This window comes from Sceloporus undulatus, chromosome 2 (genome assembly GCF_019175285.1).
Source record: "Sceloporus undulatus isolate JIND9_A2432 ecotype Alabama chromosome 2, SceUnd_v1.1, whole genome shotgun sequence".
NCBI classification, from domain to species: domain Eukaryota; kingdom Metazoa; phylum Chordata; class Lepidosauria; order Squamata; family Phrynosomatidae; genus Sceloporus; species Sceloporus undulatus.
In genome coordinates this window covers 6,845,740-6,865,941 of record NC_056523.1, presented here as the reverse complement: position 1 = coordinate 6,865,941, position 20,202 = coordinate 6,845,740, and the positions used below count along the sequence as shown (strand labels likewise).

The window sequence follows — 20,202 nt, the reverse complement described above, 5'->3', positions numbered from 1 at the left end:
TTTTCCACCAGTTTCCATTCTTGTTCTGACCACAAGATCATTATTTCTTTTTGGGGGTGGGTCTTCCTGCATGGTCCTTGTGGTCTCTTCCAATTCTGTTATTCTTCCTGGGTGCTTGCAGAGGAGGAACGCCTCCGTTGTGGGTGGAGAGTTTAGTTTGTTAATTAAGATAAGAAAGACAAAATTATCCTCCTAAAGGTCTGACAGTGTAGATAATTCTGGGGACAATCTTGTACAGTTGGCCCTCCATATCCACTGACTCTTTATCCAAGCATCCATGGCTTGAAAATGTTCAAAAAAGATATATAATTCCAAAAAGCAAGACTTGATTTTCCTATTTTATATAAGGGGTACAATTTTGCTTTCCTGTTGTGTATAATCAGACTTGAGCATCCATGGATTTTGATATCTATTTTTTGTGGGGGGAATAGCAGAGTTGGAAGAGACCCCAAGGGCCATGTAGGAATACACAATCAAAGCACTTCTGACAAATGGCCATCCAGTCTCTGTTTAAAAACCTCCAATGAAGTAGACTCCACCACACTCAGAAGTGTGTTCCATGATTGAACCAATCTCATATTCTGGAAGTTCTTCCTAATGTTTAGATGAATTCTCTTTTCCTGTAGTTTTAGTTAGATATGGAAAGAAGAACAAAATGTCACATGGGGGGGGGGGGGCACACAAAAAATTTTCCATCCTCCATTTAGTTTCACTTCAGGGCCATAATCCACTAAAAAATGGACTACTCTGAATTTGTGCCTAATATCTTTCCATCTGCCTAGCAAAAGATTGGTACTCCATTCTGGGATTTCACTTGGCGTTCAATGCTACCATTTCCCCACCAGAGAGCTTTTATTCTGTCTGAAGCCAAACTTCTTGTGACCCATATAGATGGAATAAAGAAGCAAAACGCATATTGTTCAACATGGTGTCAGTTAGTAGGCATTCACTGTCGTCTTGGGCTTCTGCTGCCTGTCTGAATGAGGACTCCTTTGTCCTCATATGTGTAGCTATTGGGATTCCTTCAACCTGGTAAATTTCAAATTGTATGAGCTTGTTTTTATAGGGAAAATTCTTGCTCACCCAACATTTCGCAGATGCAAATGGGACACATGCAGCCAAGGAAAGCCAGGATGTGGACAAGGATGCATCTACATTGTAGACATGATGGTGTTTGACACCACTTTTAAGTGCTGTGACGCCATCTTCTGGAAGCTTAAGATCTGTAATTTTACAAGGTCTTCAGCCTTCTTTACTGGTGCCTTACAAAACTACAAATCCCAGGATCAAAATGGTGTCAAACTGCATTATTAAACCACTACGCCACATGACCCTTGTAAAACTGCAAATCCCAGGATCCCATAAGATGGAGCAACAGAATTTAAAAGTGGTGTCAAAACTGCATTATTTCTACCTTGTAGACTCTACAAGATAGACTCTTATTTGTATATCATATGTAATGTATACAATAGAATTATATAGTTATATTTATTTGTATAATTATACAATTCTGTTGTGTGTGTGTTCATACATGTATATAATTTGTACAATTTAATTATATTTATTTGTATATAATATGTAATATATACAATAGAATTATATAGTAATTATATTTATTTGTAGTTATACAATTCTATTGTGTATATATATGTGTGTGTGTGTGTCTGTGTGTGTGCATATGTGTACATATATATAGTTTATTCAATATAATTATATTTATTTGTATATAATATGTAATATATACTATATAATTATATAATTATATTTATTTGTATATTTATACAATTCTTGTGTGTGTGTGTGTGTACACACACAATTTACACAGTGAAGAGGCAGCTTGAGTTTCCCAAAAGGAGAGTGTTTTGCCAGCTTGCCATCATGCCTTTTACACATTTTGGTTGGTCCAATAAAGTTAGAAAGTCCAGCAATGCCCAAACCTTTTTGGTCTACTACTCCAGATGTTTTGGACTTCAACTCCCAGAAGCCCCGGCCAGCTTGGCCAGCAGCCAGGAATTCTGGGAACTGAAGTTTACCAAAATAGCTGGAGGAGGACCCACAGTTTGGAAAACACTGGACTGTTTTGTGGATCTTGGCCTGCTAAGGGTTAAGACCAACGAGTGGAACTCCTAGAGGGGACGAAAGCCCTAGCAGTGAAGGCATTAACGCCCCGCCCCTTCCGGCCATCTGTTTCTAGGTGAATCTTCCTAGAGCGGCTAGGAGGCCAGAGAGACCCCTAAAGGGCTGGGAAAGAGTGGGCTTTGGCCCCTGTTTCCTGGGCCTCTGGCTGAAAGGAGGGAGCCTCTTCCCCTTCTCAGCCAGAGGGAACTGGTGAGCCCCCTCTTCTCCTTATGATCATCATGATAATTATAATTATACACAAATAAATATAATTATCGTCATCATATTATTAACATTATACTTTATTTATATAGTGCTGTAATACAGACAATAAAATATGTTACATATTATATACAAATAAATAATAATTAAATTGTGTAAATTTATATAATATAGTTTATTACAATTTAATTATAGTATATATTTGTATGTAATGTGTTATATGTACAATATAATTATATGATTATATTTATAATTATACAATTCTATGTATATATGTATGTGGATATATGTGTACCTATTATACATATATATATATATATATATATATATATATAATTTATTGCAATTTAATTATAATTATATATATATTTGTATGTAATAAGTAACGTATACAGTTACTGTATATAATTATACAGTTCTGTTGTACATATATATATGTGTGTGTGTATATGTGTATGCAAATATATATATAATGTATACAATTTAATTATGATTATATGTATTTGTACATAATATGTAATACAGTATAGACAAGAAACCGGCTTCCAGCTTTAAATTTGATTTTAAAGCATTTTCTTACCCAAGGAGAGTGTTTCTAACAGGTTCTTCACAAGAACATCTTCGTTCCTTTCCAGAACTTGGCATGTGATAGCAGTTTTACCAGTCTTTTGAAAGAGGGAGAATCTGGCACAACGGAGAGCATTTCATCACTTAAGGCACTGTGTTCCTGGGGACTCCACTCAGTGCTGGAAAAAGTAAGGCTCTGCAGGCATTTTGTTCAGGAAAGCTGCTGTTCTGTCTGGGAATAGCGGAGGATTCTGAAAGGGGGAATCATGTGGAAGAGCTTGGAGAAGGATCTACTCAGTACAGAAGGAAAGCGCCAGCAATTCAGGCAGTTCTGTTATCAGAAATCTGTGAAGCCCCGAGAGGTTTGCAGTCAACTCCATGCTCTTTGTTGTCAATGGCTGAAGCCTGAAGAACATACAAAGGCTCAGATTCTGGACCTGGTGATCCTGGAGCAGTTCCTGGCTGTCTTTTCCCCAGAGATGGCAGCCTGGGTCAGGGAATGTGGGGCAGAGACCAGTTCCCAGGCGGTGGCCCTGGCTGAAGGTTTCCTCTTGAGCCAGGCAGAAAAGAAGAAGCAGGAAGAGCAGCAGGTAGGAGATTTTCCTGTTGGTGCTTTAAAAAAATGTTGTAAAAATCCCTCCCAATTCAGTATCCTATATTTTATTGAAAGAATCAAAGGGGGTAAGATCATAGAATCATAGAGTTGGAAGAGACCATAAAAACCATCCAGCCCAACCCCCTGCTATGCATCCTCGACAGAAGGCCATCCAGCCTCTGTTTAAAGACCTCTAAGGAAGAAGAATCCACTACACTCCAAGGGAGTGTGTTCCACTGTCGAACAGCCCTTACTGTCAGTACGTTCCTCCTAATGTTGAGGTGGAATCTCTTTTCCTGGAGCTTGCATCCATTGTTCTGGGTCCTGTTCTCTGGAGCAGCAGAAAACAAGCTTGCTCCCTCCTCAATATAACATCCCTTTAAGTATTGAAACAAGGTTATCATATCACCTTTTAACCTTCTCTTCTCCAGGCTAAACCTCCCCAGCTCTTTAAGTCGTTCCCCATAGGGCATGGTTTCCAGACCCTTCACCATTTTAGTCACCCTCTTTTGGACATGCACCAGTTTCTCCACATCCTTTTTGAATTGTGGTCCCCAGAACTGGACACAGTATTCCAGGTGGGTGGAATGGCTGTCAGGACTTGTTCTAGCCTGATCTAGCCTACCGCATTGGGACCATGTATACAGAGGCTCAGCTGTGTACAATTAAATTTTATACCAAAGCCACTAGCCTGTCAGGATCTTATTTAATATATTTGTAGTTAAATGAATATGCCAGCTTTACAGAGTTTGTTTCAGAGCTAAGAACTGAGCCACGATCCCTACGGGAAAAACAGCAACAAAGCAGGGATTCTCCATTCATGCCCCCTTGCTCAGATAAGGGCAAGCAGAAAATTTCCATAATATGTGCCTGTGCCTGTTTTCTAACAGCTGCCTAATATGCTATTCCTAAAATAAGTACCATACCTGATAATGCTGGTGACAGGCTATAAGATACTGCATGATAGTGCAATGTCTACTATATCCCTACTAAATCTATGATTCTATAAATTTTCTGATATTAGTTATGTGCTCCTGTGTATGTTTGTGTAGATATACTCACAGATACATATACAGACATTTACAGGTACACACAGCTACTTTCAGAAAATGTATAAAATTATAGATTTGGAAGGAACGCAAAAACAATCTAGTCCAATATCCTGCTATGTACGAATACACAATTAATGCACTCCTAAAAGATATCCATTCAACCTCTGTTTAGAAACCTCCAAAAAAAGGATAGTCAACCATCTTTCAAGGAAGCTGGTTCCACTCTCAGTTCTTAAAGATATTCTTCCTAATATTTGGCTGGAGTCTTCTTCTTCTTTTTTTTGTAAAGTACCTTTTTTTTTTCAAAAGAAGTGCAGTTCTGGTTTTGTGTCTTTCTTTTGGGGGCATTTTTTTTTAATTTGTGCATCCACTAAAGAGTCTCAGGAGGAAAAAAAAATCACTTCCTGGGCCCACCGCAATTGCCCATCCCTTGTCTAAAGGGAGCAGCAAGAAGGCTGTGATGAGTTTGAGAAGTGGTTGTAATGGTGGTGGAATGCAACCCCTCTCCCAAATCCTTATAGCAGCCAGCATTTCAAAAAGGAATTGCAAGGGATACTGAGTGGATATGGTCTCAGCAGACCCCCCACCCCACCCCACAGCCACCTCCCCAATCTCAAATTCATTTGCTGTACGGTGTCGGTTATCTCTTTCATGCCAATTTCTGTTTCTCTTGTTGAGAAATCTTACTAGTTGTTTTGGTCTTTTCAAGGTGAAAGACAGGAGAGTGAAGGAGAACCAAGGGTGTCTTTCCTGCAAAGAGCCCAATATCAACAGAAAGAAGAGAAGAGAACTGAAACTGACACTCAAGAAAAGAGGGAGAACAAAGTTGCTGCTTCTAAGGCTGGTGACATCTGTGGAATCCCAATTCAACAAACAGTAGAAGAAGGAAAGGAATGGAATAAATGTATTTCTCTTCAGTGTGTGAGGAACTCTGCTTCTACGATACACCTGAACCCTCACTGGGGCATGAGTGGAGAAAAAATTCACACAACAAAGAAAAAATGTGAACTTTTAGAGTGTAGGAAGAACATCAAGTGGACGTCCGAGTTTATGTCCCATCAAACAGCCCACACAGGGGAGAAACTCTTTAAATGTCTGGAGTGTGGAAAAAGATTCAGGCAGAAGAGGCATCTCGTCTCCCATCAGGCAACTCACGCAAAGGAGAAACCATTTATATGTTTACAGTGTGGAAAGGGCTTTTGTCGGAAGATAAACCTCATACATCATGAATCCATTCACAAAGGAGAACAACCATTTAAGTGTCTACAATGTGGAAAAAGTCTTTCTTCCAAGATCACCCTGGCCCGTCATCAAGCAATTCACACTGGGCAGAAACCCTTTAAATGCTTGGAATGTGGGAAAAGATTTGGCCGGAAGTCAAGCCTCATTTTACATCAGTTAATTCACATGGGGGAGAAACTATTTAAATGCCTGGACTGTGGAAAGAGCTTCAGATGGAAGCAAAACCTCACTCAGCATCAATTAAGTCACAGAGCAGTGAAACTTTATAATTGCTTGGAGTGTGGAAAGAGTTTCAGTGAGAAGCGTAGCCTAATTTGTCATCAGGCAATTCACACAGGAGAAAAATGTTTTAAATGCTTGGAGTGTGGAAAGAGTTTCTCTTGGAAAAAACACCTCATTTGTCATCAAGCAATTCATATAACTGAGAAACCATTTCAGTGTTTGCAGTGTGGTAGATGCTTCACACAAAAGGGAGGCCTCATTTCTCATCAGTTAACACACACTGAAGAGAAATCCTTCAAATGCTTGGAATGTGGAAGAACCTTTAGTCAGAAAATGTATTTCATTTCTCATCAAGCAAGTCACACGGAGGAGAAACCTTTTAAATGTCTGGATTGTGGAAAGAGCTTCAACTGGAATTGTAGACTGAAAACTCACCAAGCAACTCATACAGGAAAGAAACCCTTTGAATGCTTGGAATGTGGGAAAAGTTTCAGTCAGAAACCACACCTCACACGTCATACATTAAACCATACAGGGGTGAAACCATTTAAATGCTTGGAATGTGGAAAGAGCTTTGTTCGAAAAACAGGCCTCACGAATCATCAGGCAGCTCACACAGGAGTGAAACCATTTAAATGTCCTGAGTGTGGAAAGAGTTTCTCTTACAATACATGCCTCACTCGTCATCAAGCAATCCACACAGGGGAGAAACACTTCAAATGCTTGGAATGTGGAAAGAGCTTCTTTCGGAAGACAGGCCTCACTCGTCATAAAGTAACCCATACAGGGGAGAAACCATTTAAATGCTTAGAGTGTGGAAAGAGCTACTGTCGAAAGACACACCTCAATTCTCATCAGTTGACTCACACCAAAGAGAACCCGATTTAAATGTCTATGGTGTGGAAAGGTTCTCAGTTCCAAGATGGGCCTCACAAATTGTCAACCAGTGTACATGGTGGAGAATCCATTTAATTGCTTGGAGTGTGGAAAGAGCTTTACCTAGCAGACAAATTTCACAAACCATGCAGCTCACATAGGCGAGAAACCACTTCAGTAGCTCAAGTATCAAAGTCACTTTAGTTAGAAGTCAAGCTTTTCTTACCATCACGCACCTCACACAATGAAATATTTGAGTGTGGAAACAGCTTAAGTGACTCCCACTAGAAACCATTTCTATGAATTCAGTGTATAAATAACAGATGTCAGAAAGTATTAGTTTAGTCAGATGGAAACTCTACTTTGTTCTCAGGCAACTTGTACAGGAAAGGAGCCATTAAAATGTTTAGAGTTGCCATTAAAGGGAAATCCTCGCTTATCATCAAGCTATTCATACTGGAGAGAAACCCTCTAAATGGAGGGAATTTAAGTGAGAGGTTAACTGGCAAAATGCATATATTTGTGCAGAAGAGAAACTGATTAACTGCTCTGAATATGAAAAGAGCTTTAGTAGGAAGACACAGCTCGCTTGTTATTACACAACCCAGACCAACAAACTGAAGAACCAATCAGATCTTTGGTGGAGTGACATATATTTCAGTCAAGATGAGCCTCACTTGTCATCAGACACCTTGTGCAAACAATAAACCACTTAAATAGAATGAGAAGCTGCCTTTTTTACTCTAATTTACTTACTGAGGGCCTGATTTTTTCCATAGAGGAAGCCAAAGTAGGGGAGCAGGATTAAACCCAGCAGATTATGAATTATCTTCTCTGCCTCAGAAGCCAGAGTAATGGCAGTCGGAACACGGAGGGAGGGAGACTCACCTTCCACTGGGCCAAAGTATGATGAAATTGTGCCTGGCTTATCTTTGCTCACTCAGAGCAACAATTGTTGGGAAATGGAGAGTGGTCATCTTCTAAAGTAGCAGGCATGTTATTCCAAAATCTCATTTGATTATTTGAAGGTCCTTAACTCAGTTCATCTGAATTAATAAAGGCAAAAAATGGGAACCCATGACTTCAAAATGGTCAGCAGGAATGGCTCCCTTGTGTGTGAAGGTTTGATTTGTCTCCATTTATGTTCTTGCTAACTTAGAGTTTGGTTGGTTAACAAATTTGAAGGACAAAACTGAACATGTGGAAAAATCTAGACAATTCTTCAGGTGACAATCTCATTGAATGTCTACCAGGGTAGGTTTGTTTGGATAGGAACCTTGTAACTACATGGTGACTCTGGGGCACTAAAACATCTAATCCTAGTGGAAGGTGGTGTATTAGGATGGAAGGTTTGCCCACTATATACAGTAGCTTATGAAGAGAGAAGCTTTCACATACTGAAACGGGACAGGACCAATATAATGCTCTTTTCTTGATTAGAGAAAATCACCCAAGAAACATGAATTTCTAAGACCAGGATGGTGTAGATAGGGTTGTTGTTGTTATTGTTGTTGTGTGCCCTCAAGTTGTTTTCTATTTATGGTGACCCTGTATTTTCTTAGAGAAAATCACCCAAGAAACAAGAATTTATAATACCAGAATGGTATAGACAGGATTGTTGTTGTTGTTGTGTGTTCTCAAGTTGTTTTCTATTTATGGTGACCCTATCTTAGGGTTTTCTTGGCAAGATTTGTTTAGAGGGGGTTTGCCTTTCCCTTCCTCTGAGGCTGAGAGAATGTGACTTGTCCAAGATCACTCAATGGTTTTTCCATGGCCGAATTGGGATTCAAAACCTGATCTCCAGAGTCCTAGTCCAACATAAACTTCTATAGACAGGATACAATAGGGAATTGCCTCCATGTGAGGAGAGGGGAGGTCAAGTTGGTCAACTCAAAGTATGGTGATTTGGTGATGGGGACAGTCAGTGGAAAATAAAGATTGAAGGATGGAAAGAATAAACACATCTAAGCATCCTGTTCTTTCCCAGCATCTCGTTCATCATGTGGCCCCCAATAAACAGCAGCCATGAGGACAACTTCAGTCAGCTGAAGGGACACAAGATATATTTGCCTTTGCTTTATGTTTATTGCTGCCCCCCTTCTCCTCTCTTTATGTAATGAATAAACCATATTTTTCATTGAACCTGTAACTTAATTTCACTTTGGCCGGTTACAGACCGGCACTTGGGACGGTATTGTATGGACTCTGTCCGTACAATATGGCACTGGCCGTTCCACATGGCCGGCGCCATCTTTACGTATCGGGCGCTGTGTGTCTGAATGTGTCGCAGCGTCTGTGATGTCGCGAATGCGCCCCTGGCGCCTCGCGACGTCACAGGGGCGCCGCTTAAAGAAGCTCCATTTTGGAGCTTCTTTTTTTGCTCCGTAACGGAGCTGCGCGGTTTGGCTGCAGTGGCTCCCTTACGGAGCAAACAGCAGCGGCGGCAGATCTCCGCAAAGTGGCGGTTTATAACCCGCCTTGGCAGATCCTTGAAGCTGCTTCAGCTGAAACCTTGGATTTAGGAATAGGGAGCATCTTGATTGAATATGCAGATGATACCAAACTAGGAGGAGTTGTTAATTCCCCAGAGGACAGGATTAAAATTCAAAATGACCTTCACAGATTAGAGGATTGAGCTAAAACTAACAAGATGGATTTCTACAGGGAGAAATGGAAGGTCCTACACCTATGCAGAAAAAAATTGAAATGCACAGATATAGGATGGAAGACACCTAGTTGGACAACAGTTCATGTGAAAGGGATCTAGGAGTCCTAGTAGACCACAAGTTGGACATGAGTCAGCAGTGTGATACAGCAGCCAATAAAGCCAATGTGATTCTTGATTGCAGGAATACAGTGTCTAGATCAAGGGATCATAGAATCGTATGTGACAGAACCACTCTATTTTGCTTTGGTCAAGCCTTACCTGAAATATTTTGTCCAGTTCTGGGCACCTTAATTTAAGAAGGACGTTGTCAAGCTGAAAGATTTGGAAGCCATGTCCTATGGGCAGTGGCTTAGGGAGCTGGGAATGTTTGGCTTGATGAAAAGAAGGTTAAGAGGAGATAGGATAGTCATGTTTATTTATCAAGGAGGGAAGAGGCTTCTTTTCCATGGCTCCAGAGACTAGGACAAGAAGCAATGGATTCAAACTACAGGAAATGAGATTCCAACGTTAGGAAGAACTTCTTGACTGTGAGGGCTGTTTGACGGTGGAACAAACTCCCTCAGAGAGTGGTGTAGTCTCTTCCTTTGGGCGTCTTTAAACTGAGGCTGGATGGTCATCTGTCAGGTATGCTTTGATTGAGAGTTCCTGCATGGCAGAATGGGGTTGGATTGGGGTCTCTTCCAACTCTATGATTCTATGATCCTATATACAGGCCATAGCCATCAAATTACAAAAATGATTAAAACCCTTTAAAACTTTTAACAGTCACAGTTGGGTCTATAACATACAAAGCAAAATGTTTACACTAAAATGTTTATACACTATGAAATCTTGGGATTTGTATTTTAACAAGATCTTTAACCTTGTTAATGCTGCCAAAGAGTACTTGTGCCTTGAGAAACTACAAATCCCAGGATTCTGCAGGATGGAGCCATGGCCCATGGCAGTCAAAGTGGTGTCAAACTGCATTATATTTCTGCAGTGCAGATGCACTCTAATAAAGGGTGGCCTGGGATTTGCAGAGGCAGAGATATCACTGGAGCTCAGTGGTTCCCAAACTTTGGTCTTCCAGGTATTTGGACTTCAGCTCCCAGAGTTCTTGACCATTGGCCAAACTGGCTGGGGCTTCTGGGAGCTGAAGTCCCAAATTATCTGGAGGACCAAAGTTTGGAAACCACTGGAGCAACTTTCCTTCCTCTCTCCAGGAATCTGTTTCCTCTTCTTAAACATTTGGGACGCTGGGTCCACCAAAACAATAAATACATTCAGGAACCTCAGCTCCCAGAGTTCCCTGAACTGTCCCATTCTGGCTAGAAACTGTGGGAGCTGAAGCCATAAAACCATAGAGTTGGGGGAACTCTATGGTTCAAGAGCCCTCCAATCCAATCCCCTTCCATGGAGGAAGAAAGGCTTCTCTTCCTAGAGAGGAAAGAGGTTTTGGGAGGCTGGAGCTAGTGTCTTCCTCTTCCGTCCATCTGTTCCTAGGTGAATTTTCCTAGAGAGGAGGAGACTGAAGCTGGCTGCAGGGAACCCAGAGGGAGATGGAGAAGAAGGGGCTCCTACTTTAAGACAAGGACCCCAACCACCCTTTCAGCTCCCTGAGAGTAAAGGATCCTTGTTTTTGTCCCCAAGGAGGATCTGGTGAGTCCCCTTTCCCTCATTCTGGGTATTTGGCCGAAAGGAGAGACTCCAAAAACATGTAATAGTGGTAGTAGTAGTAATAATAGTAATAGTAATAATAATAGTAATAGTAGAGACATAGAATCATAGAGTATTAGTGATAGTTGTTGTTATTATTATTTGATCTTTGCTTTTGCTTCCAAGGAAGATCTGATGAGTCCGCTTTCCCTCATTCTGGATATTTGGGCAAAGGGAGAGATCCCAAAACATATAGTAGTAGTAGTAGTAGTAGTAGTAACAGTAGTCATAGTAGAAATATAGACTCAGAATCATAGAGTACTACTACTAGTTCTAATTGTTATTAGTTGATCCTTGTTTTTGACCGCAAGGTGGATCTGGTGAGTCTCTTTCCACCCTTTTGGATATTTGGGCTAAGAGAGAAAGCCCAAAAATATGTAGTTGTAGTAGTAGCAGCAGCAGCAGCAGCAGCAGCAGCAGCAGAAACATAGACTTTCATCATTTTGGTTGCCCTCCTCTAAAAATGCTCCACATTCTTCTTCAATTGTGCGGCCCAGAACTTGACACAGCATTTTAGGTGAGTCTGACCAAAGCAGAATAAAGCAGCACTATTACTTTCCTGAACCTACACTATACTATTTTTAGGGAGAGACCTAAAAATCTCACCCTGTAGACATTGTAGAAATATAGAAGGTCATGTATCTGCTGCCTATAAACAGCATATGTACTGAAAATATGAAGATGGGAAGCATGGTCAGTGGATAGTCAGCTGCTGGGAATGAAACAAATAGAAGAATGGTGCATAATATGAAGGTTTTTCTGTGTGGGCAAGAAAGGAGGAAGCCCACTATCGATCTTTGCCATTCATTTTTTATGTTTGTTCCCTGTACAGAGAAAGGAGCCAGTTTCCAGCTTGAACTTGGTGGTTAAACATCTCCCTACCTCAAGAGACCTAACTAGCTTGTTGCCTCAGCCATGCAGGAAGACATTTTCCCATCTCTACAACTGTAACTTTCAACTGCTAGTCCAGCCAGCTTCTCTTTATGGAATGGTGTCTGTGTGTCAGGGATGCTGTATTGTGAAGCACCAAAATATCTTGAGCCGGCTCATTAGGCACTGCAGATATTTCTACCTACAAAATTAATATTTTAATAGAACAGCAAAAGAGAAGGCAAAAAAAGAATTGTCAAGGACAGAGCAAATGTTGTGAAGTGCTTTGTTTGTGGCTTTGAAGGGAATGACCCCCCCTCTTTCCCCACCCATAGACACAACCTCTAGGTTTTTTTTAATTAACTCTGTTATGGACAATAAAAGGAGCACATTCTCACCTTTGAAAGTGCTGATAAAATATTTGCTTACTTAAAGAAAGTGTTTTTAATATGTTCTTCACAGAACATCTTGGTTTTTTGGTAGGGTTTGATATTTGTCAGGAATTTTCCCAGTCTTTTTCCTGAGGGAGAATCTTCCAGAAGAGAAAAGAATTTCTTCCCTTCCATGATCACTACTCCGTGGTGGAGAAGCAAGACTCAGCTGGCCTCAAGTTCAGTAAAAGTGTTCCTATTGTTTGAAGTGAGGACAGACGTTAAGGGAAATAAGAGCCATGCAGAAGAACCTGAGAGAGGATACACTCAGTTCAGACATACAGTGCCAATGCTTCAGACAGTTCCACTATAATGAGGCTGTGGGGCCCCGGGAAATTTGTAGTCAGCTCCACAATCTCTGCTGTCTGTGGCTGAAGCCAGAACAACACACCAAGGCTCAGATTCTGGACATGATAATCTTGGAACAGTTCTTGGCTGTCCTTCCCTTGAAGATGGAGAGCTGGGTGAGAGAATGTGGGCCAGAAACTTGTTCCCAGGCTGTAGCCTTGGTGGAAGGTTTCCTCCTGAGTCAGGCAGAAGAGAAGAAACAAGAAGAGCAACAGGTGAGAGTCTTTCTTGTTGGCACTTATAAAATATTGTTTTTTAGAAAATCACTTCCTATTCACCATTACATATTTTCTGGAAATCATCAAAGAAGAACGACCCCAAACCAACTTTAATTTTTTGTCATCTTTGCTTATCTTTATGATGCCACAGGTATTTCTGAAAGAGAGCACCGACAAAGTTCCTTCGGACTCCAGCCAGGAAATTCAGTATAGGTGGATCATGCAAGAAGAGGACAGAGATGTCACCTTGTTAGGTAAGGATGAAGAGGAGAATTCTTCAGTTTCTAAAGTACACATAAAATGTGTAGGATGCACCTATTCTCACCTGAGTTATGTAGAGGAGATTCTGATTTACAGGTATCTTGTTTGAACAATTGAAGCATTTCACTTTTTAAACCAGCACTTAAAAAGAGTTAATGTGTACTGGGCAATGACTGACTTAATATATAGTGGAGTCATATTCTATCAAAGATGTGAAATCTTTAATAAGTATAAAAGATCAGTGGAGGGTTGGTCTAAAGTTAAGATGAATTTGGAGAAATGTAAGGTACTACACCTAGGCAGAAAAATTAAAATGCATAGATATAGGATGGGGGATACTTAGCTTAATGAGACTGCATGTGAAAGGGATCTAGGAGTCCTAGTAAACCACAAGTTGAACATGAGTCAGCAGTGTGATGCAGCAGCCAAAAAGGCCAGTGCGATTTTAGGCTGCATTAGTACAGATATAGTGTCTAAATCAAGGGAAGTAATAGTGCCACTCTATTTTGCCTTGATCAAGCCTCATCTGGAATACTGTGTCCAGTTCTGGGCACCACTTTCAAAAAGGATGTTTACAAATTGGGGCATGTACAAAGGAGGGCCACCAAAATGGTGAAGGGCCTGGAAGCCATGCCTTATGAGGAAGGTTTAGAGAGCTGGGTATGTTTACCCTGGAAAACAGACGATTTGGAGGTGATGTGATAGCCTTGTTTAAATATATGAAGGGATGTCATATTGAGGACAGAGACCAGTACTCAAACCACTACACCAAGCTGGCTCTCGTTGTTTAGTATATGTTTAGGATATTTATTTATTTATTACTGTTTTTAATTTTATATTGTTTGGGCTGAGTTTATTGTTAGCGATCCAGATATACGGTATTTTGTTATTGGGCAGGTTATGAATATTGAAAATAAATAAAAAATTGAAAGGCTTTCCCTAACTCTTTGAACTTTTGGCCACTTTACCATTACTGAGTTTACGAAGACCTTCTAAATGTGTGGCTTTGGCTTTGGTAGTGTAAGTTTGGAAGACGTAAATGAGTAGTAGAGAGAATAATAAAGACTTTTTCCTTTGCTTTTTGTGTCTCCCCCAGGAAATGGAAAACTGCCAGGACCAAAACATAATGGTTCAGGTCTTCATTTTGATGCTTGGAGAACAACTTCCAAGAGCCTGGATCAGATAGGGGGCAGGATCCCTGGAGGACCAAGAAGCGGGCAGGTGGGGTGTCTCTGTCCCTTTTTCTTCTCTTTCAGCCTAAAATCATCTATCTTTCTTTCCATCTGTTAATGTCCTTAGTAATGAAAACAGGTTGCATTGTCCCAACCTGCTGTTTGTGCTTCTGATTGGGGTCAGCATTTTTGACTTACAGATATAGGCATACCTCAGTTAACAAAGCTTCTGACAAAGAAGTTCCTTTAGAGTGCCAACCAGATGTAGTGGTTTGAGCATTGGACAATGACTCTAGAGATCAGGGCTGGAATCCCTGCTGGGCCATGAAAACTGACTGTTTTCATCCTCAGAGGAAGGCAAATCAAACTCTGTGGACAAATTCTCCCAAGTAAACCCAGTGACAGCTCCACCTTCAGGTTGCCATAAGTCAGAAATGACTTTAGCCACAACAGTCAGAATCCTTTCCCCCCCTCCTCCTCACCATCTGGTACCAAATGTTCTGTTAAAGAAGTAAAGCCCAGGAACACATCTACAGTACTTTGTGAACTAAGGCATACCTGCACTGTTTCTTCTCCCAGGTGACCTTTGAGGAATTAGCTGTGTCTTTCAGCAAGGAGGAATGGGCCCTGCTGGATCAAGATCAAAAGGCACTGCACAAGGAAGTCATGGAGAAGAACTTGGCAATCGTGGCTTCTCTGGGTGTGTTTTCCTCTTTCTCCTGGTTGATTCAGTTACTTTGCAGGGGCTCCTGAATCAGTGTAGCTTCTTCTGGCTAGTTTGGTGTACTTCTGAAAGCTGACTTATGCTCTTCCAGCTGGACTGCTATCATATGTCCTTTTGAGGACAAAATAAGTATCAATGGGAGGATTTTGGCTCCCAGTTGTCCATGGGAAGAGATATTCCCACCCCCTTCAATTTTTTCATTTCATTACTGTAGGCTGGGCTGGTTTCTATGGCTCCTTTAAAGGGGGCTCTCCTGTCACCTTTCTCAAGGGTGCAGTGGATAGTGGCAGGTTCAGATGTGCTTCTAAGCATGGCCCAAAGTGTGGGGAGTTGCCCACCAAGGTATCCACCTCTTAAGGACCTGGTTTACCTCTGTGGCTATGTGCACTCACCAGTAAGAATGTAAGACAGAATTGTTTACAGGCAACCAAGAGCAGAAAGGTGGAGAGCGTTTCCTCTTCCGTTGAGGAATTCTCTCCTTTCCCTTTCTGGCTTCCTCTTGGTAACCAAGCCCAGCTCCTTCCATTGAATTGCCTGAAGATGCAGAAAGAGTCAAGAGTATCCAAGAAGGAAAGAGGAAGTGAGCAGTTAGAGGAAATGGATGCCAGGATTTGCTCATACATTCATTGCAAAATGGGTTAGACCTCTGAATGACCATATGGAGTCAATGGTGGTGAGCAGTCATGGAGAGCAGTGGTGTGTAGCCTACTGCAGTCGGTCCTTGGTTCCTAGAGCTCAGTTTTATATCAAATCCTCAAAGGCATTCAGGATCTCAGTTCATTTGATGCTACATACTGTATACAATCAGATCTCTGCTTTTGCTGTTTTCCCTTTTGTAGATTTGATGATTCACAAATTTTTATTAATATGTTCTCTCAAGGAATCTCTGGGTCCTTCAGTGCCATTCTGTGGTCAATTTCTATAGGACCTGGAAATTCCTAGAGATAACACTCAATATATTGCCATATTACAGTCATCCCTCCTAATTTACGGGAGTTAGGGGAACAAGCTGCCCCCCCCCCCCCGGAATATGAAAAATTCTCAAATAGTGCTGGCTCTGCTCACCTTCTGTCTGCCTGCTTGCCTGGGAGAGCTGCTGCCAGCTGTCCCAAGCAAGGGAAGGAGGTCAGTGGCGCTCATGGTGAAATTGCGAATAACCAAATTTGCAAATCCCAAGTCCGTGAATACGGAGGGACAACTGTAGTTTAGTATTTTAACATTTTATAGTCTTAGTTTTGTTTCTGTTTTTGATTATATATGATTGATATTCCACCCTTTGGTAGAAAGGGTGTTATAAATAAATGTTGTTGTTGTTGTTATCCTCCAGAGTAATTCTATGATCAACATATGTAGGAAGCTGTATTAGTCTGTAACCATATTAGTCTGTAGAGTAAGTATATAGAGCAATCTTATAGCACCTTTGAGAGTAACTGAAATAAAAATGTTGTCAGCATGAGCTTTCATAGGCTTAAGTCTACTTCCAAATGTATCTGAGGAAATAGATTTAAGTCTTCTTTAAATATTTGTAAGCTCATGCTGACTTCTTTCCGTTAGTCTCAAAAGTGCTACAAGATCTATCTAGATCTAGATCAAGATACTGGAGAGTGTGGAGATAATTAGAGAAGTGTTATCTCAGGTAAAAAAACCACATTGGTTTTATTTTATACAGTCACCCCTCTTAACACATGGATCTGGGATCCGCAGTCTTGAATACTTACGGAAGGGCAACCTCCGTTGTTTCCAATGAGATGCAGTGCTGTAGCACACGCCTGCACACACTCACAAACACACGCTCCATCCAAGCCTATGGGGCTTGGATATGCGCGAGCCTCCATTTTTGCGAGGGGTCTGGAACGGATGCCCCGCAAAAACAGGGGGGCAACTGTATTCATAGATTTCCCACTTTTCCAGAGGAGAAGAGCTGTGCCTCTAACCTTTGCAAATGTGATTGTGTGGGGGGAGGACACTGTGTATTCCAGATGTACAGAATGTGTTTCTGAGCTGATTGCTTAGCCACAGTTTCCATAGGCCAAGTAGCATAATCTCTTCTGTAGATGGCAAGGTCTCTTCCTCTTCATTTTGTCTATATAGTCACTAACAAAGGCAGACATTCCTTTAGTAACTGGGGCCCTTCATATAGGACTGCAACTTCCATCCTTTCTTACTGTTGGGAATTACATCTGGGGAATCAAAATTAGGAAAGCTAGTTTATTGAAAACAATTATGTATTGCCAAAAATATTCCTTCAAGAGAATACACAAATAAACTAGTGTGTACCTGCCCGTGGACTGACACATTCAGAGCAGCAACAGAAATGCTATGACATGTTTGGAGAATGAGGGGAAAAAAGCTTAACCACCGGTTGTTAAGGTTACCAAATCTTTACAGCAGCCAGGTTTTATCAAAAGGGTTGAGGGAGACATTGAACAGGGCAGGTCTGTTAAGAGAGACAGTGAAGACACTCTGTAGCCACACTTCTCTCAAATTCCTTGCTCCAGTTGCTGGAAATTGCTGTCAATTGTCTCTTTGATTCCAGACTCAATTTCTCTGTTAGCTTGTGTCTAATTTGCTTCCTTTCTTTCAAGGTGATGAGAAGGAGAGCAAGAATGAAGGAGAACCAAGGATGTCTTTGTTACAAAGAGGTGAATGTCAACAGAAGGAAGAGAAGGCAACCAAAAGAGATAATCAGGGGGAGAGGAGGAACAAAGTCCCTGCTTCTCATGCTGATGATATCAGTAGAATCTCATTCGAAGAAATGATAGAAGAAGGAAATGAGAGTAATAAATGTATTTCTCTTGAATGTGTAGGGGACCTCAGTTGTGAAGAAAACATTAACCTTCTTGCAGGAAGAAATCATAAAAAATGTGAGTTCTTGGGGTGTGGAAAAAACTTCAAGTGGAAGTCGCACTTTATTTTACATCAAAGAATACACACAGGGGAGAAACCATTTAAATGCTTGGAGTGTGGGAAAAGATTCAGTTGGAAAAGAAGCTTCATTCATCATGAGAGAACCCACACAGGGGAGAAACCCTTTAAATGCTTGGAGTGTGAAAAGACATTCAATCAGAAGACAGATCTTACTAATCATCAGGCTATCCACACAGGGGATAAACCATTTAAGTGCTCGGAGTGTGGTAAAAATTTTAGTCGGAAAACATACCTCACTTCTCATCAAAAAACCCATACCTGGGAGAAACCATTTAAGTGCCTGGAATGTGGGAAAAGTTTCAGTTGGAAGACAAACCTCATTCGTCATCAAGCAACTCATACGGTAGAGAAACCCTTTAAATGCTTGGAGTGTGAAAAATGTTTCACCCTGAAGACGGGCCTCATTTCTCATCAAGCAACTCACACCAGGGAGAAGCATTTTAAATGCTTGGAGTGTGACAAAAGTTTCAGTCAGAAGATACATCTTACTTTTCATCGGTCAACTCACACAGGGGAAAATCCCTTTAAATGTCAGGAATGTGGAAAGACTTTCAGTTGGAAGAGAAGCCTCATTTATCATCAGGTAACTCATACAGGGGATAAACCCTTTAAATGTTTGGAGTGTGGAAGGAGATTCACTCAGAAGATAAACCTCACTCGTCATCAGGCAACACACACAGGAGAGAGACCTTTTAAATGCTTAGACTGTGGAAAGAGCTTCAATCAAAAGATAAACCTCACTTCTCATCAAACAACACACACAGGAGAGAAACCATTTAAATGTTTGGAATGTGGGAAGAGTTTTACTCAGAAGATAGACCTCAGTTCTCATCAGGTAACTCACACAGGAGAGAAACCGTTCAAATGTCTGGAGTGTGGAAAGAGTTTCAGCTGGAAGAAAAGTCTCACTTGTCATCAAGCAACTCACACAGCAGGTAGACCCTTTAAATGTCTTGAATGTGAGAAAAGCTTCAGTTGGAAAAGGAGCCTTGTTCGTCATCAAGCAACTCACTCAGTGGAGGAACCATTTCAACCATTTAAATGCCTTGAATGTGGAAAAACCTTCAGTTGGAAGACCAGCCTTCTTCGTCATCAAGCAACTCACACACTGCAAAAACAATTTAAATCCCCTAAGTCTGGAAGCAGCTTCCATCAGGAACCGCCACTTATGAAATATGAAAATTCACACAGGGGAGAAACCATATGAATGCTTGGAGTGTGGAAAAGGTATTGGAACAAAAATCTCACCTCCAAGGAGTTCACAGAGGAAGCAAACCATTTAAGTGCTTGGATTGTGGAACGAGGTATAAGAGGACAAAACACCTTATTTTGCATCTAGGAAAGCGGTGGTTTTAAAATGACTCTCTGAAAACAATATAATGTGCTATTTGGTGAAATCATGGAAAGTGTTACAGACAAAATGTTATTGTGTATTTAATTGTCAGTTCAAGTATCATAATTACTAGGTAATACATACTGTTTGTGTGTGTGTATGTATACTGTATAAATGCTGAAAAGCTGATATATGATATTTAGGAAAGCTGACATATTTAGGTTTAAATAATAATAATAATAATTATTATTATTATTATTTATATCCTGCCTTTTCCCCCAAATAGGGACTCAAGGCGGTGAACAGCAGACCTAAAATAATACAATTTAAAAACAGTACAATGATAAAATATATAAATATAAAATTAAAAAACCCAATTAAACCATTTTAAAAGTTTAAACAATTACCAGTTAAAGTCGAATATTACAAAACAAACCTTAAAATTTAAAATTGTGACTTCTGGGTACATTGGGAGCAGCGTAAAAGCTGTATCTTTTTTTTTTTTAATGAGTTAGGCGAATATGAAGTTGTCCCTGATCATGATCGGGGCAAGTTCAGGGGAGGGATTTAGGTCAGATGGAGGGCAGTGGGCAGAACATTCCCTCCCCTTCATTGGGGTGAAGGAGGAGGAGGAGGAGGACGAAGGAGCGGGGGGGG

At 40.8% G+C, this 20,202-nt stretch overlaps 1 protein-coding gene across 2 annotated transcripts; it reads left to right on the top strand.

Annotated features, from left to right (window-relative positions):
- Nucleotides 1–2,200: 2,200 nt before the first annotated feature.
- LOC121924254 (oocyte zinc finger protein XlCOF6-like) lies at nt 2,201–19,854 on the top strand. Of its 2 annotated transcripts, XM_042455547.1 has the most exons (8): nt 2,201–2,328; nt 2,976–3,095; nt 11,048–11,203; nt 12,093–13,124; nt 13,279–13,381; nt 14,485–14,609; nt 15,140–15,260; nt 17,870–19,854. In XM_042455547.1, exons 4-8 carry the CDS (start codon nt 12,801–12,803, stop codon nt 19,417–19,419), a joined length of 2,223 nt encoding a protein of 740 aa, XP_042311481.1. In that variant the 5' UTR covers nt 2,201–2,328; nt 2,976–3,095; nt 11,048–11,203; nt 12,093–12,800; the 3' UTR covers nt 19,420–19,854. The 2 variants fall into 2 exon arrangements, with proteins under 2 accessions (XP_042311481.1, XP_042311482.1); XM_042455548.1 differs by lacking the exons at nt 2,201–2,328; nt 2,976–3,095; nt 11,048–11,203 and adding an exon at nt 11,550–11,580.
- The last annotated feature ends 348 nt before the right edge of the window (nt 19,855–20,202 follow it).

What these genes read in the sequence shown, in the direction of transcription:
- LOC121924254 (XM_042455547.1), top strand. Translation starts at nt 12,801, where the DNA reads ATGCAGAAGAACCTGAGAGAGGATACACTCAGTTCAGACATACAGTGC. An exon ending in CAGAGATGTCACCTTGTTAG is followed by an intron (nt 13,382 to 14,484) that starts GTAAGGATGAAG and finishes TGTCTCCCCCAG; the next exon opens with GAAATGGAAAACTGCCAGGA. An exon ending in GAGGACCAAGAAGCGGGCAG is followed by an intron (nt 14,610 to 15,139) that starts GTGGGGTGTCTC and finishes TTCTTCTCCCAG; the next exon opens with GTGACCTTTGAGGAATTAGC.